The 18159-nt window shown below is 34.9% G+C and overlaps 1 protein-coding gene across 3 annotated transcripts in view; it reads right to left on the minus strand.

Annotated features, from left to right (window-relative positions):
• The window catches only part of RADX (RPA1 related single stranded DNA binding protein, X-linked), a gene marked incomplete at both ends in the record, with an annotated part of 75810 nt that extends 62564 nt beyond the window's left edge, over positions 1–13246 (minus strand). For all 3 annotated transcript variants that reach the window (XM_080719592.1, XM_080719591.1, XM_080719590.1), the window contains 2 exons: positions 3949–4091; positions 12604–13246. In XM_080719592.1, the coding sequence (XP_080575718.1) occupies positions 3949–4091; positions 12604–13246 (786 nt within the window). The remainder of the gene's footprint in view (positions 1–3948; positions 4092–12603) is intronic.
• Between the last annotated feature and the right edge of the window lie 4913 nt (positions 13247–18159).

The following is an 18159-nucleotide window of genomic DNA, read 5'->3' on the forward strand; positions in this document are numbered from 1 at the left end:
AGCATTTGGATTTTAATTCTTAATAATGATTCAGTTGTCACCTCTGCTAATAGTAATAATCTCATGAAGAAATTTCTATAAGGTGCATGGAAGTCAGAAGTATTACTGACTGTGAGATTGTATACTTTGAGGCGCAATGACGCACAAACTAAATCATATTTACATTTGCTTCTCCCATAATGTTTAACACATTATGTGGGTACTTTATGTAAGGTCTTACATTACATAGTGTAACTGCATAAAACAATTGTCAAATGAATTGAACAAGTCATATTTTGGAGGTTTTATTTTATTTTTATTTTTTGTGGTGTTGGAGATTGAACTCAGGGACACTGTTCCAAGTTACACCTCGAGCCTTATTTTTATTTGGAAATAGGTTCTTGGTAAGTTGCTGAGAGCCTCACTAAGTTGCTAAGGCTGGCTCTGAATCTGTGAGTCTCCTGTCGCAGGTTTTAAATGGAGATCTTGATATCATACTTGGTTATTTGAAATGTGAAAGGGCCTTGATATGTATATTATAGAACTTCAGATAGGCATATAACTATGTGGACACAAAGTCATCAATGTCCTGATTACATAAATTTACGAATATTAGTATCAGAGACTCTGGCATAAATGATGTGGGAATTACTTCTGAGATACTACTTGAGAAATTACTCCTGCAGAAAGGAAAATGTTAACCCCAGTGCATATTATTGCAGAGTATGGTTATAGCTTAAATCTGCTGCAGTAGAAAGAATGATTTTTGAAGTTTTAAAATGTAACAAGACACAACTTTGGTGTATTTAAAAGAGAGTCAGGTGTTCTCAAGGTCTTTTCTTATTAAATGATGATGGTACATTCTTAAGATTCTCTCTCTTATGAATATATATTAATCCCTTTATTAATTAAATATGCACAAAGTTAATATTATGCTTTAGAAATCATGTTAGGCACTGGGATGAAGAGGTAAATAGGACACTATCCCTAATAATAATAATAATAATAATAATAATAATAATAATAATAACTAAAATAGGCATAGTACTTACTATATGCCTGGAACATAAGCAAATCCTTTACCTAGATTAATGAATTCATTCCTCACTTCAGCTCTGTAAGGTAAGTATAATCAGTAGTCCCATTTTACAAGTAAGTAAACTGAGGCTTAAGGAAATAAATACATTTGCTAATGTCATAAATCTAAAAACTGGTAGGCAGAGCCAATATTTGAAATCAGTTCATCTAACTTAAGGTTATGCACCCATAAGCAATCTACCATACTGCTTACCTACAGTCAGAGGATTCACACTGGAGTTAGGTTATAATATCTATTAAAATGTGTATAGCTGGATTGAGTATGCTCTGACAGATTAATAAAAGACCATATGGCGTAATGTAACTTATTTTTGTTAGAGACTATGCATATAGTTATACATGGGAAGGCTTAAAGCAGAAGAAAGCATTGAGATGAATCTTTAAGATAGCTTTTTAAATCTTATGAGAGTTGAGAAGAATCTTCTGGTAAAAGAAATTTCATGAGCAAAGGCATGAAATGTAGAAAACAATTTGGTACCTTTAGGAAATTCTAGGTTAGAGAGTTTGGTTAGTATACAAAATGGAGAGCTCAGGAGGAAGTAAGAATAGAAAGATAATCAGATTGCTGGGTGTGATGGCACAAGCCTGTAATCCTAGTATCTGGGAGGCTGAGACAGGATTGCAAGTTTGAGGACAGCCTCAGCAATTTAGTGTGATACTTAGCATCATAGCAAGGCCTTGTTTCAAAGAAAAGAATTATAGCCCTGCCTGGTGGTGCACACTTGTAATTCCAGCACTTGGAAGGCTGAGACAGGAGGATTGCAGTTCAAGTACAGCTTTCGCTACTTAGTAAGGCCCTCCACAACTTAAGTGAGACCATGTTTCAAAACAAAGAATAAAAAAAATATGGCTGGTGTGTCACTCGGAGGTAGAATAATGACCCTGGGTTCAATTCCCAGTACCGCAAAAAAAAAAAAAAAAAAAAAAAAAAGGAAAGAAATAAAGAGAGAAAAAGAAAGAAAAGAATTATAAAAAGGTCTGGTGATGTAGCTTAAAGGTAGAATTCCCATAGGTTCAATACCTACTATGGAAAAAAAAAAGAAAGATAATCAAGGGCAAGAAGACACTAGAACAAATGCAGTAACAATTTCAGAGAGAAAAATATCTCAATTTTTTTTCGGGGTCTGGGGCTGGAACCCAGGCGCATTCAACCTCCGAGCTACACCCCCTGCCCTATTTTTTATTTTTTATTTTGAAACAAGGTCTCACTGAGTTGCAGAGGGCCTCACTAAGTAGCTGAGGCTGTCTGTGAACCATGATCCTCCTGTCTCAGCCTCCCGAATGCTGGGATTACAAGCATGCAGCCACTACACCCGGCTAAAATACCTCAGTTTGAGGAAGAAAAAAAATCAATAGGAAAAAAGTCACTGGATAGTTTTTATATCATATGATAGAATATATATAACTTAAAAATTCTGAAGAATTTGTAGTGATATAAGAAAATACTTAAGAGAAGTTTAATAATTATAATCTACCAATAAAAATAAAATGTTAAGTGATACACAGCTGTATGTATATGGTTCCCATTTTGTAAGATATCTTCATGTGCCATATGACATATATAATCACATACAATATATAATATATATGCACATACATGTGATATATAATATATATGTATAAGATATGTAAGATTAACATGAAAACAGGAAAGAGAGTAAAACATAAGAGGTTAACAGCGGCTCTTTCTCTGAATGGTAGGATTGTAGATAGTATTATTTTCTTTATGCAGTTTTCTACATTTTCCAAATTTTCTCTAATAAGCATGCATATATTTTGTAATAGAAGCTTAATAAATCACCTAAAATACTTCTTGATTACATTAGAATCTACAGTATAATAAGTAAAAAGAGTAAAAAACTTATTAAGAAACTAGATATCTTCACCATTATATAGCATAGAATCAAGAAAATAAAAAAGCGTCAGCCTGGGCTCGGTGGCACACATTTGTAATCCTAGTACTTGGGAGGCTGAGACAGGAAGATTGTAGGTTCAAAGCCAGCCTCAGCAATTTAGCAAGGCCCTCTGCAACTTAGTGAGATCTTATTTCCAAATAAAATATGGCTGGGGGTGTAGCTCAGAGGTAGAATGCCCCAGGTTCAATCCCCAGTGCCCCGTACAGCAACAATGCACATAATAGAAAAGCATCCGATATACTGGACAAGATGAAGACTACTAGTAAAGGATGAGATGAAGAAAAAAGCCAAAGTCATTCTGTCGAGAAGTAAATAAGAGACAAGCAAGTGAAAGCATCTAGTGTAAGCTACTTCTTCAAAAAGCTTGCCTGAAGAGGACAGAGAGAATAGAGGAATCATAAGGTCAAAGGAGATTTATTTCCTTTTCTTTTTCTTTAATAGGAGACTAAAGTAAGTTTATATACTCATGTGGAAAGCACAGTAAAGAAGAAAAGATTGAAGACAAAGAAAACGGTGTGAAGGAGACCAGCTGGATCAGGGAACTAGAATGTAACAACACAGAAATAAATTTTTTCTTTTTTCTTTTATGTGGTACTGGGGAATTGAACCCAGGCCTTCATACAGGTAGGCAAGTGCTCTATTACTTCAGCACATCTCCTGCACCATATATATATATAGAAAAATACTTTGCAGGTGTATTCATTTCGAGTCACCCCCTCATGCCATTTTGGCATGGGGCTGTATTTCTATTTTCTGTATTTCTATCTTTTAATAAACTTCTTTAAATCTTCAAAAAAAAGAAAAATAATTTGCAATATCCATTTATATGTACTGAAATATTATTAAATTGAACCTATGAAATATGAAACAAATTCTTTATCCTACTATAGAGTTAAGTGTGTAAGTTATATATGTAAATTTAAATTAACATATATAATGTTATCACTACTTGTACCTGGTATGGTTCGATCATCTTTTTGTCAGGTTTTCCATAGTATCGCAATTTTGATTTATACAAGATCCTCACAAGCAAGGCAGGAAAATTTCTCCTGTTAGCCCATGTCATTTCCAGATGAGAAAGGGAAATTATTTTTATATCTATAATATAAAAAGAGAAAAAATTATACTTAACATGTCATGGTAATTTCAAAGATATATTTTAATGGTTAAAATTGATAGCCAGATCACACCCAATTTAATTCCTTCTCACCAACTACGTTAGTCTATGTACTTCTACCTATTTTTACATAAAGTACACAGTAGCTCTAATAATAGCTGCATATATACACACACACACACACACACACACACACACACATACATATATATGTAAAGGACTTACCATGCTTTCCTGGATCATTGTTAAATATTTATATAACGTAATACACTGTTACATCTAAACTACCCCCAAGCCATTTCATTACTTCCTGAAAAATTTGGAACTAAATTTGCCTTTCATTTATTATTTTAGCACCAATAAACACTTAAGTTATAAGATAAATATTTAAGTTATAAGAACTGTTTTATGACATATGTCTATATTGTCCTCACCTTATTTTCATATACAGTGGTTCCATCTTGCCCACACCTGTCATTCATGATTCTGTGTCGGTGCCTTTGCACTTGCTATTCTTTTTGTCCAGAATGTCTTGCTTTTAGATATCTAACTGACTTCCTGCATCTCCTTTCAAGGTTGCTCAAAGGTCACGTTCTCAGTGATGTTATCCCTAATCACCCTATTGAAAACTAACCCCTTTACTTATCCCCCATCCCATTTTGTTTTTCTACATAGCACTTATTATCTTCTCACATACCATATAATTTGCTTTGAAACGTTTTAATCTCTAAGCCTGCTCAAGCACAAAAACTGCTTAAAAACTATTCAACATCTTAAAGAATTAACTTGTACCTCTGATGTTATTCTCCCTTGCATTAAAAGAGGGTCCATCTGCAATTCTCTCCACACTTTGCTCTCATAGCCTATGCCTTAAATTTTAAAAACCTAAATTTGCATCACTTCCAGTATGTTTTGTTTGCTAAGACATCCTCCATTTTGATATTTATTTATATAATGTACTACCTAGTCAACATTTTGGTATGAAAATCATAGTTGTAATTTATTATCAACAAGCATTTAAGTAGTATTTTATGATTGTGTGTATATGTATACCATACACACACACACACACACACACACACACACACACACACTTTTCAGAATTTTAGAATCACTTGTGATACTTTCTTTCCAGAATCTCCCAATAATACATTACTAGCCTGAGATCACAGGCTCTAATATTTGATCTGATTTGTTTTTAATATGGTCAGGTGAATCATAAATAAGCTTTGAATTATCTGTAATATATGTGGAACACTGTTAATCAACAAAGGCAGATATGCCTCCTTTACTAGCTGAAAGAAATTCAAAAGCTACTTGGTTTTGAAAACACAAAAGTTCTAAGAACTAATGTTTCTACCATAATTAGATCCAGAGAGCTATGATAAGACATCTGTGCAGTTGCCATTTTTCCAGGTTTAGATTTTTAACTCACAGACTTGACAGAATATACATATTTCTCAAATCAAAAAAAGAACTACAGGCTATTTATAGAGAACAAGGAATTTATACAAATTCATGGCAATTGATGTGTTCATTATAAAAAAGAATGAATGAAATAAAAATGGACTTAGATATTCAATCCTGAATGTTAGACAATAAGCAATGGAACAGCGATTTTCAAACTTTTTGGTCTTGAGACACCTTTACATTCTTAAATATTATTATATATCTTCAAAGGCTTTTGTTTACATGAGTTATATCTGTCAATATTTGCTATAAATTAAAATATTAAAACAAATTAATTTAAAAGATCAATAATAAATTATAAATAACATATTCTTTTAAAATAAATCTATTTTCCAAAATAAAAAATAAATTGAGAAAAGTATAATTAGTATCTAGCTTAACAGAAAAGAGCTAGATACTCATATCTTCTTTGGCATTCAGTCTGTTTCAGGGTCATGTCATGCAGCCTCTGGAAAACTCTGCTATGCATTTGTGAGCGAATGAGAGTGAGAAAGATAAGTAAAACATTGATATTATTAAAAATAGTTTCATTTTATGAACACTTGAAGATGCCATGAGGACACAAGTAAGGGCACTTTATGGATTACTGCAGAAGAAATAAATCTAAGTAATACAGAAAGGAATAAAAATAAAAGCTGAAAATAATGAATTACACAACACGATACCACCATAAACAAAACAAAAACAGTAGCATACCTAAATCTAATTATTTGTAAAAATAATGAAAAGGTAAACCTTTGGCAAGTCAACCATGAAGAAAGAAAACAAAAATGTAATATTCAGAATATGATAAACCACATAAAAAGTAAAAATTTCTAAATGATTATTATGTATCAATAATTCATAACAAGTGAAATAGATAATCCTCTAGGAAATTATAAATTGGCAGTATTTCTGTAAAAAGCAGAAAGACAAAATAGGTCATTAGCCATGAAAGATAATAAGAAAAGTTCTACAAAAATGGCAATGGTTTCACATGGTTTTATAAGAAAATTCTAATGTCTTTCAAGGACTAGGTCTGTCACAGAATCATAGACTATTCCAGAGTCCAGCAAAATACACCAATTCTACCAATTCATTTTATGAACTTAAATAATCCTGAGCAATAACAATCTTGAGAAATTGTATAAAAGAGAAAACTACAAACCAAAATAATTTATGATGGTAAAAGTATTAGGTCAAAAACTTTCAAGTCTACTATCACAGCATGCCAAGAGACACTTGTGCCAGGGCCAAGCAGAATCCTAAACTTTACCTGTTTTGTAGGGTGATTTTATAAATGCTGAATAATTCTGAAGACTTACACAGATATGTAAGGTTTAATGTTTTTTAAAATGTTGAGTGTTCACTACATTATATAACTCCCAAACTACTAGAAAAAATATTGCATAAGTCAAAAGGTAAAAATAAGAAAGAATGGCTCATAGTAAATATAAAAGAGTAAACATTAAGAACAGATGCAACCATCACTAATCACATTAAATCCAATTGAATGAAATTTATCTCTTAAAAGACTAAGAATTGGTTTGGGTCAAAAAGCAGAATTAGCTATATGCTTGTGTGTGTGTATATGTATGTATGTGTGGTACCAGGGATTGAGCCTAAAGGTATTCTATCTCCAAGCTTCACCCCCAGCCTGATGTTACTTTTATCATTTATTTTTAAATTTTTATGTGGTACTGAGGATTGAACTCTGGAGGCATTTTGCCTCTGAGCTATACGCCCAGCCCCATTTTATGTAAGTCTGTCTGTCTGTATGTATGTATTTATTATTTATTTTATTGAGGTACTGGGGATGGAACCAAGGATATTGTACCTCGGAGCTATACACCCAGACCTATTTTTCTGTCTTTTCATTTTTGAAACAGCGTTTCACTAAGTTACAAAGGGTTTCGCTAAGTAACTGAGGCTTTCTGTGAACTGCGATTCTCCAGTCTCAGTCGCCCGAATACTGGGATAACAAGCGTGTGCCACCACGCCTGCCCTCATTTTATTTTGAATCAGGGTCTCATTAAGTTGCTGAGGCTGACTTTGAACCTGTGATCTTCCTATCTCAGCCTCCCAAGGACTGGGATTACAAATATGCAACACTATGTCCGGTATCAATTTTTACTTAAAAATGCTTTTGAGTTGCTATGAATGCCCATTTATGTTTAAAACCATACCCTAAATGCTACCAAAAAGACAGTAGAAGTGGCAAATATCAGTATCAGACAAAACAGAATTCAAGTCAAAAAGGCACAAAGATGCAAATTACATACTGATAAAGGGTAGAATCCACCAACAAGCTGTTAATCACTCATAATTTTTACATATAGCAAAACCTACTTCAAAAACTTAGAAATAGAAAAATAGATAAAACTATCATCATGGAAAGAAGGTAATAATCTTCTCAGAGAAATGGGCAAATTAAGCAAAGTAGAAATGAGGATATTAAACATTTGAATTAAAAATTTAAAACCTGATATACGTAACTATGTCTGATAAATAGACCTTTTCTAAACTCTTGGAGGTGAAGGAGGAACTCCAATTTAAATTCAGAAAATATGAGTAGTGAATAATAATGAGGTATACTTCAAAATCTTAGTGATACCGCCAAAGCAGTATGCATAGGAGATTAGAATTTTTAAAGCTTCAGAAGAAATAAATGAATGAAGATTTCAACTCAAGAAATCAGAGCTGGGCACGGTTGCACATGCTATACTTCCAGTATTTGGGAGGATATACTATATACTCCTATATAGTATATAGGGAGGAGAGCAGGATAGAAATCAGCTTCAGCAACTTAGTGAGACCTTGTTTCAAAACAAAAAATAAAAAGGGGTTGGGAGTGTATCTCGGAGATAGAATGCTCCTGGGTTCAATCCCTAGTACCACACGCACATACATGCAAGCAAGCAGTACTAGAAAAATATAAACAAAGGTAATAGAAATTAAAGATGATAGAAGAAATTAAATACAAAGCATCTTCCTGATAGTAAAGCCAAGAGTCTTTTTTTAAAAATTAACATAAAACAGACAAAATTCTGGCAAGGCTAATCATGAGGAAAGGTGAACACAACAACATTAGGACTGTGAAAGATTTAGTTATAAAAGACAAATTAAAAAGCATAGATTAGTATATATTACTATATACTATTATTATATATAACTTTGATATCTAGGTGAAATATCAACACAACCATACCCTCAAAAAGAAACATTATTGGTTTAATCACATCCTCTATAAGAAATTAAAAAGGAGTCAGTCTCATTACCTCCTAATCACAGCCCCAAACACCATATTCAGTCAGTTTTAGTGGTAATTGTATTAAATTTCAATGAACATATAATTTTTATAAGCACAAAAAGGACAAACTTCCCAATACATTATCCTAGGCTAATATTATCCCAATATAAAAAGTTGGACTGGAAAAGTACTCCCCCCTAAAAATCAAAAGAATACCACACCAAATTCACTTAAATATACAAATAAAAACATAAAAACCATGACCAAGTAGGAATCCAAAAGTGACTCAACAATAGAAAATACATGAATAAAACTCACTTCATTTATCAATATAACAAACACCTCCTGAATGCCTACTGTGTGCCAGATACTGTTCTAGGTATAGGGAATATAGTTCACAACAGTAAAAATGTCATAGATATTATAAACAGGTAGGATAAGACATAAAACAACCAATTAAAACAATTTCAGAATGTTATATGGCTCTAAGAAGGGCATTTGCAGAGTGCTATAATAAGAATGAGTAGAAAGGGAATATTTACTTGAAAATAGCCCGTTATAATATATTTTATATATTTGAGCTGAACCGTGAGAAAGAAAGAAACTCTCCAGACAGGGAGAAAAACAGGTGCAAGTACCTAAGGCAGCCAAAATGTGGAGGTTTGGAGATCAAAAAGACACACACCTGTAATCCCAGTATTTGTGAGGCTGATAGGATCACAGGTTTAAGGCCAGCTTCAGCAATTTAGTGATACCCTTAGCCACCTAGCAAGACATTATTTAAAAATAAAAATAAAAACGGGGTATAGTTCATTATACAATGATAAAACAAAATAGTATTGACAATGGCCGTATGTATTACAAAGACAAAAAAATTGTCATTTGGCTTTTTACAGAAAGTCTGCCAACCTTGTTGGGCCTGTGGACTCTAGTATTGAGTTTGAATTGTTGTCTCGATGCAATGGAACATTTGAGAGATGTAGGCTTTAAAAAAGTAGCATGATTGAACCTCCATTTTAAAAGGTTGTCTTTGAGGTCACGGTACTGAGTTTCCTTTCAGGTAGGTTTACTGACGGGAAGGGGGTATAAAGGAATCTTTTGTGGGTGCCTGCATGTTCTCTATCTTGATAGGAGTATGTTTACACAGGTGTATGTATAAAGAAAAATTTATCAAAAGCCAGGTGTGGTTGCACATGCCTGTAATCCCAGTACTTGGGAGGTGAAGACAGAAGGACTGAAGTTTTGAGGACAGTCTCAACAATTTAGTGAGAACCTGTTTCAAAATAAATAAATAAAAAAAGAATGAATGGGGATATAGCTCTCTGTGGTAGAACACCCTTGGGTTCAATCTGCAGCACCACACACATGAACAAAAAAATTGTCAAGTTGCATTTTTTAGTACTTTTTCATTTTACCCTATAAAAGTATACCTTGATAAAAACATTCTGAAGGCATAAAAACATGCAAAAAACAAAGTAAAATGAATAGAATCTGTAAAAAAAACCAATCTGGAGTACATAGAAGACAAAAATTGAATGACCACTAGATATAAAATTTATAATAAGTCAAAAGATATTGTTTCAAATATAAGATATAGGGAAATGGGAATTCATACATGCTGGGGAATGTCAATTAGTATGAATTTTCAGATGGTGATTTTTCAATGTCCATTAAATTAAATGATTCGAATATCTTTTAACCCACCGAATCTTCTTCTAGAAATCCATCCATTTAACAGAAATACTTGAACATAATCAATATGCATATATCCTAACGATGTTAAGCACTGTATCTAATAAGGAAAAACTAAACACTGCCTAAATGACAAATGAGAATGATTATAGCAGTTATGATAGATTCATACTATGGAATATTGTATGTACAGATATACATGAAATATGCCAGAGATATGCTGTGGCATAGGAAATCATACAATGCCAAATTACTCATTTTTTTCAGAGATGCACATAGAACCTTGACAGGAATTTTGAGAGCAAAGCTGAAGGTATAGGGAAAGGTGAAAGAGGTCTTTCATTCCACTCCAAAATTTTATTATTAACAATTTCAAACATAAGCAAACCTGAAAAGGATTTTACAATAACCACAATATACTTACTCCCTAGATTTGACCATTGCCATTTTACTATACTTGGATCTTACACTTTTAAAACAATATACTTTCTTCTTGGTTATGGGGATTTGAACCCAAGGGCATTTTTTTTTAATCTCTGAGCTACACCCCAGCCCTATTTTTAACTTTTACTTTGAAACAGGGTCTAGCTAAGTTGCTGAAAGTATCATTAAGTTGCTGAGACTGGCTTCAAACCTGCAATCCTGTCTCAGCCTCCTATCAGATAATGGGATTACAGGTGTGCATCAACACACCTGGCTTGTAATAAACTTTAAAATATATATCTTGAGTTTTTATCATATGGAATTTCCTTTTGCAATAAAATATAATTTGGATGAATGAATATATATTATTCCCATAATAAGAACCAAAAAACCCAGATATACTTTTACAAAATAGACTCTTTTAATTTTTCTTAGGCACCAATTTTTCATTTACACAATGATTCAAAAAATAAAAAGATCAATGTATAGAGTAGTAAGGTAGTACTGCTTTATTTCATTCTATTATTTCAACCTGGAAATAACTATTTTACTTTTAAAATTTGGTTATTTTAATCATTCTTGAGTACAAAATTCTATAAAATTTTCTTTACTCTTAAAATTGGATATAATTATAATTGCATATTTTTCACTCTCAAGCTTGTTGCTCTTACATGCTATGGTAGGATGATCTGTAATTTAGTGTGGTGATGGCAACATAAAAAAAGACTGAAAAGCAGTAATGTAGAAAATTATAACATTTCTTCTTCTAGTACCCTTTTTTATCTTTTTAATTTTAATTTTTTCCCATTCCATATATGTTCAGGCCGATAGTATTACCATTCCCCTTAACTCTACCTCGCATAGAAAAACCACAATTTAGAGCCGTTACTGATGATAAACTGGCATTTTCAGGCTAACTTCCTACTTCTGATCAGAAAAAATATTGAACTTTCTAGATGAGTAATATCTGTAGTGCGAAATATACAAATGAGAATCTCAAGCCTTTTCACAAAATCGCGCCTTCTAAAAGTTTTATTTACATAACTCTTACATTTAAATATATAAAATCGACATTTTGATGAACACAAACTTAAGCAATAAATCGCGGAAGATCTTTTTTGAATGAAATGTAAAGCACTTAACCTGCAAATATTAACAACTTTTATGCAAACTTCTAATCTATATGCTCTTCAACTGACACAACCTACTATCTTCCTAAGTGTAATGAGACTACAACTAAAGTTAATTCACCATAGCTAAACATATATGAAGAATATAGGTTTGACTATGAGGAATACTGACTTTCACATTAATACCTTTCCAAATTGAATTTAAGACATTGGCATTTTCTGAGTGGCCACTTATGCAAATCAAACGAAGATATGAGCGGCACAAATTTTATTAAGACAGTCAGTCATTTAAGAAAAGTTGTCTACTAGTACTCTTGGCTTGGAATCAACAATACAAAAGCAACTTTATTTCCTTTCCCATTAGCAAAAGCTCCTGAAAACCACTTTTTATAAGTTTTATTGGTGCAATATACACATATACAGTGAAGTGAGATTTAAAGCAATGCATTCACATATGCACAGAAAATCTTTTGGCGTGGTTCCCGCCTCACCCCATCCTGCTACAAAACTACTTTTGACCTCCCTTTTTCGTTTCCTCCAATTACTCACCGTTAAAGTTGTATTCCTCAGGTTGCTTGTTGGTGAGCCAGATATCTCCATATGGATCTTCGTTATTCCACAGCGCCAGGTAGTGACTCTTCCCGCCCCGTAAGGGTCTCTCGGGTTTCTCCTCGTGTGCTCTATTTCTGAAAGGAGTTTCTAAAGAGATAGCGTCTAGGGTCTCTCCGCAGTGGACATTATCTATGCACAGGATCCCCTGGCCTACCCTCTTCTCGTTGTAAAGACACGAGACTCTGGAAATTTTCATCTCGATTCCAACTTTAAGAATATTCTGATTGACGAGAGAGTTCAAGCTGGGGTCCAAGTAGCATTTCTCCTGATACACCCCATCCGAGATCGTCACATCATAGCAGTAAAGGGGAGGCTTGGGCACCGTGTCGCGTGGCTCATCCTCTAACAGGTACCTTTGGACGGCCAGCACAGTGACAGGCACCACCTCTGAGGGCGTGACCCACTGCCTAGGTGAGCCGGTTATCTGCTCAAGAACCTTTTGGATCCAGGATCTGGGTCCTGGGGCACCAGCCCTTCGGATCACTCCTCCTGGGACCCCAGCCCGCTCTCTCGGAGGGTTTGGCCAATCTAGCCCAGCGTGTGAGGGGCCAGCCTGAGGCTGACCTGGCTCACCAGACATTGTAAGATAACTGCGAACTCTCTACTCTCAAAAGCTAGTTTGCCTAGTTACAAGCTGAGAGGAAAGAAACCGCGCGCTTTGGCGAGAATCACTACTCTGCCCCTACTGACTGGCAAGGCTCCGCTCCGTAGAGGCGGACCAGAAACTACGCCTGCGCGTCAGCTCGCCTACCCCGCCCCTCGCTCCACTTGCTTCCAATTCAGAGGCACTGTTACTAGGCAGTCACACGCGCGGGTTACCTAGCAGCTCGTCCCATCCGGTCCCGCCGGGTTGTCATCTGGGGAAGGAGTGACAGAGAAGGGAAGAGGGAGGGGGAAGTGGTGGGTTCCCAAGGACTGTTAGCAGCTCGTGGCTCACCTAGAAAGGAGAGTGCCAAGTGGCAAAAGAAAGTGGCAATAAGTGGGGTGCAAGTAGTCATAGCTTCGGGGGGAATGGGAATATGGGCCTTGGGCCAGCAGAAGTAATTTAGTGTTGGTTAAGATACATGCATGTTATAACCTGGGTCTCCTGTATTATGAACAAACCGAGATAATATATGCACAGCCTTCAGGAAGTCCCTAGAACAAAAAGTTCTGAATAAACAGTAGCTGCTATAGCTATTAGCATTAGCATAATTGTCTGCAGTGGTTCCCTGAGTGCAGGGTGGGTGAATTAGTGATTAAGCGCAAATGAAAACAGAAAATTGTAGAATTGGCTTGATAAAAAGCCTCCTTTAGACTCTTAAAATGCAGTCTTCCCCCCCATACAACACCTGGGATGATATACAGTTAGGATATATAATTTCAGAAAGTGCATTTATTAATTACAAAGAATAAATTGGGAATAAATAGGGTTAAAGAGCTGATGAGAATTAAGAATATAATAATATTTAGTAGTTGGTCCCACCATTGCCCAAAATGTAGAAACTGTCTTAATAATACTTTTATTTTTGACATTGGGGATGTAACCCAGGGGCATTCTGCCTCAAAACTGTACCTCCAGCCCTTCTTATTTTGAAACAGGGTCTCCCCAAGTTGCTGAGGGTATTGCTAAGTTTCGGAAATTGGCCTTGAACGTGTGATCCTCTTTTCTCAGCCTCCCAAATACAGGGATTACAGGCGTGCTTTACCACATCCAGCTAAGAATGCTTTTAAAAATCGTTATAAGTTAAATTTTAAAATATCATTTCCATTGTGTTTTCTATTTTATAATTATATACTATGAAGTCCCTACTAAGAAGCAGGGTCTGTTCTAGGACACAGGGGATAACTCTAGTCAGGATCTTTCAGTAAAGCTTTTTTATTATTTGGGCTGTACAACTTTGGAATTTTTAATGTTTACCTATTTGCTAATTTTATATATATTTCTTGAGTGTCTATTCTTGGCCAGGTTCAGTCTTACTATGGAGAACAAAAAGCACAATATTAGGAAAAGGAGTGGAGGGACAAGAGTGAATATTTTTAAAAGACTATTATTAGAGAAAAGCTTTCTAATAAGATGTTGAAAAGAGAAGAGACCTGCAGACAGAAGGAGTAAGTTATGTGGATAACGAGGGGAAGGACACTTGAGTCAGAGGAACAATAAGAGCAGATTCCAAGGGAGAGAAACATACTTGATATTTCCAAGGAAATGCAAAAGTGAGTTGCTTGTAGTGGAAGGAAGAGAGAGCGTTAGGTAAGATCAGAAAGGTAGCAGGGCCCTACTGTCCTCTGTTTTGAGCAGAGGAGTGATGTCACACTTCAGCTTGAGCTCCACTCCCTTTATGACACTTCCCCAAACCAATTAAGTCTAGAATGTTTCTTCTCTTATTGGTATCATTTTGTATGTATTTATCATACATTTAACATTTGTCACCTCAGCCTTTCATTGAAAAAAAAAACCTTTCAATATATGTATCCTCTCCTCTTCTCTCTCTTTCCCACCTCCTCCCACCCCCACCCCCTTTTTAGTGGGGATTGTACAAGATGTGTTCTAACTCCAGGATACATCCCAGCCCTATTTTATTTGTATTGGGAAACAGGGTCCTGCTCAATTGTTGAGAGTCTCACTGAGTTGCTGAGGCTGGCCTTGAACCCGTGATCCTCCTGTCTCAGTCTGCCAAGCACTGGGATTACAGGCATGCACTACCAAGTCCAGGCTTGTATCCTCTCTCTCGTGGTTTCTCAACATTGGCACTGGACATTTGGGGGCTAAACAATTAGTTGTGGCAGGGCGGTGTTGTGCACTGTAAGCTATTTAACAGTATGCATGATTTCTTTCCACCACATGACTATAGCACCCACTTCCTCACACTGTTGTGACAGTCAAGAATATTTCCAGATATTGTCAGATGTACCTTGAGGTGCAAATTTGCCCTGATTATGTACTGTTGGTTTATCTTTATAAGCCTTTTGAGAGCAGAACTGACTTGTTCCCCTTTTGTTTCCTATATTTCTTTTACTACTGCTATGCAGAAAAGGCACTCAATTATTTTAAATGAATGAAAATTATAATTATCACTATCTTTCTTCCAAAGGAGAACACAAATACTGCTTTCTTTTCTTTCTTTTTTTTTTTTTTTTTTTTTTTGGTGGTACTGGGGTTCCTGGAAGCCCTCCTTCCTCCGGGCTACACTCCCAGACCTATTTTATATTTTTATTTGGAAACAGGGTCTCCTAAGCCAGCACGGCTGGCTTCAAACCTGCGCGATCCTCCTGTCTCCGCCTCCCAAGCGCGGGGATTACAAGCGTGCGCCACCACGCCCGGCTCAAATACTGCTTTCTATAGATAAAAAATGCAATATATAAAAATCCAAATTTAAGAAACATAAAATAAGTGCTTCATGATGTATTCCAGTGGCAAAATTACTATCTAGCACAGAGTAGATTCTTAATAGTAACAGTAATTGTTAAATTAATAAATGAAATTATAAATTTTATTAGATTTACTGTAGAGATCATTAAATATCAACCATCTATGTTATTTACCTAAAAAAGACTTAATTGAAATATTTTCAATATCCTCCATCAGCACCCCCAAAACTATATACTCAATGGAATTCATGGACAATATTACTGTACTCTCACATTCTGGGTCCATTCATCTAATTCATGAAAGATGAATATTTGCAGTGGTTTTTGGTAGTTGGATGTTTACTGAAATTGGGAAGAAATGGCACCCATATTTGTTTTTACACGACTTTTTATAATAAAATGTACATAATTCAGGCTACACATTTGGAGTCTTGTTCTACTGATGATCTGCTGATAATGTCCTTGCATTAAGAATTTAGGTGTAGACTTGAGTAGTAGTCACATCTATGGAAGTATGAAAGTTCCCTGATGTGGTTATGTTAAGTACCTATTTGGGGTCAGTTACAGTATACAATAATAAAATAAGTAAGGAAAATGACTTTCAGAGTTTGCAGTGGGTATCATTTAGGTTTTCTCCTCTCCCACCAGAAAAGTTTGCTATAGTGCCCTCCATAGGTTAAAATGGTAACAACAGGCAAGACATTTGTGGAGTCAACATGCTGTAAGATACTCTGAACCCTAAATATTATGAAATATATTTTGGTAGTCCACTAAATTTGTTACATGTATAAGCCATAATTATATTTTATCTTTAAAATTATACTAATGATAGTAGTTATGTTTTTAAAAATTAATTTAGGGTTATTAATTATGGGTAATGTGCTTAAAATAATGTTACCTGGCAAAAGTTTAATAACTGCTAGCTATTGTTACTGTTACTCTAAAATTAAGATAAAGGCATGACATAAAATCTCAGAATTCTAGAACTATAGGAAGCCATTACATACTCATTAATTCAGTGTTCTTCAAACGATGGACTCTGAAGCATCAATGAGGTTATGAAGTCAATTAATTTTGTTACAACCATCAATTAAGCACATGAAAAGGATAGCATAGGAAATATCAGAGTATATCACACACAGTAAAGGTAAGAATTGCTTCACGAAATTTTTGTTTTATATTTGTTAGCATGTATATGAGTATACAGGATCATGCTATAAAACATATTTCTTATAATAGGTTGTGGACAAAAATGTTTAAAAACAACTATTATAATTCAACTCCATTTTATTACAAATGAATAAATTTGGGTACAGAAAAGGGGACTAACATGAACACATTTATTCAGTGATAAGTTGCAGAGCATCAGAACTATTGGCCAAGCCTCATAATTACGAAGTCTTTTTTTTTAATGCCTTTCTGTAACATTAACTCTGATAAACCTGACATTGTTTTCCAAATACATCAATTTTTACATTTGAAGAAAAATTTTGGGGTCTATTCTCTCATTCATTTAACTATCCTTTCATTCATTTCCCTGGGCAGACAACTTAGCATCATACCTTGGCCTTGGACTTTGGAGGTTCACATGTAGGGACACCAATTTGTCAGATTATAAGAGTGTAGGTGGAGTTGTGGGGGAGGAGTAAAAAGAAGTGACATGACTAGTTGGTGCTAAAAGGATGTGGAGAGTTCGGATGCTATCTCAAAGAGTGTTTAGGTAAGCTCTTGAAACATCACCACGGTAACAAGAGAGGGCCTGAGGGTGGCTGCCTGGCAACCAGAGCACTACAACCTCCAATACAGTGCTGTCCTTTCCCAACATCTTTCCCTTTTGTTGCTGCTCTTGATTTTATTAACTAAATTGCCTCTATATACAAAGATGGATTTGTATTGCTATAATACCTCCTATTTTGTTGGAATCAAGGATGTTCCTATGTTTCTATCAGATGAGGAATATGGTTTGATTTATTTATTGGAAGAGTATAAACAGAAATCTTTAACATGGACTCACCATTTTGATGGCTCTAGTCTCCTTTTTCCCCTCAGTGTCTCAAGCAAAAGCTTATATTTGTCTTTATGCATTTTATCCTGAACACATATTGGATGCACTATAAATGGTTTATTGATGTTCCCCCTTCC

Source organism: Muscardinus avellanarius, assembly GCF_963383645.1.
Source record: "Muscardinus avellanarius genome assembly, chromosome: X".
NCBI classification, from domain to species: domain Eukaryota; kingdom Metazoa; phylum Chordata; class Mammalia; order Rodentia; family Gliridae; genus Muscardinus; species Muscardinus avellanarius.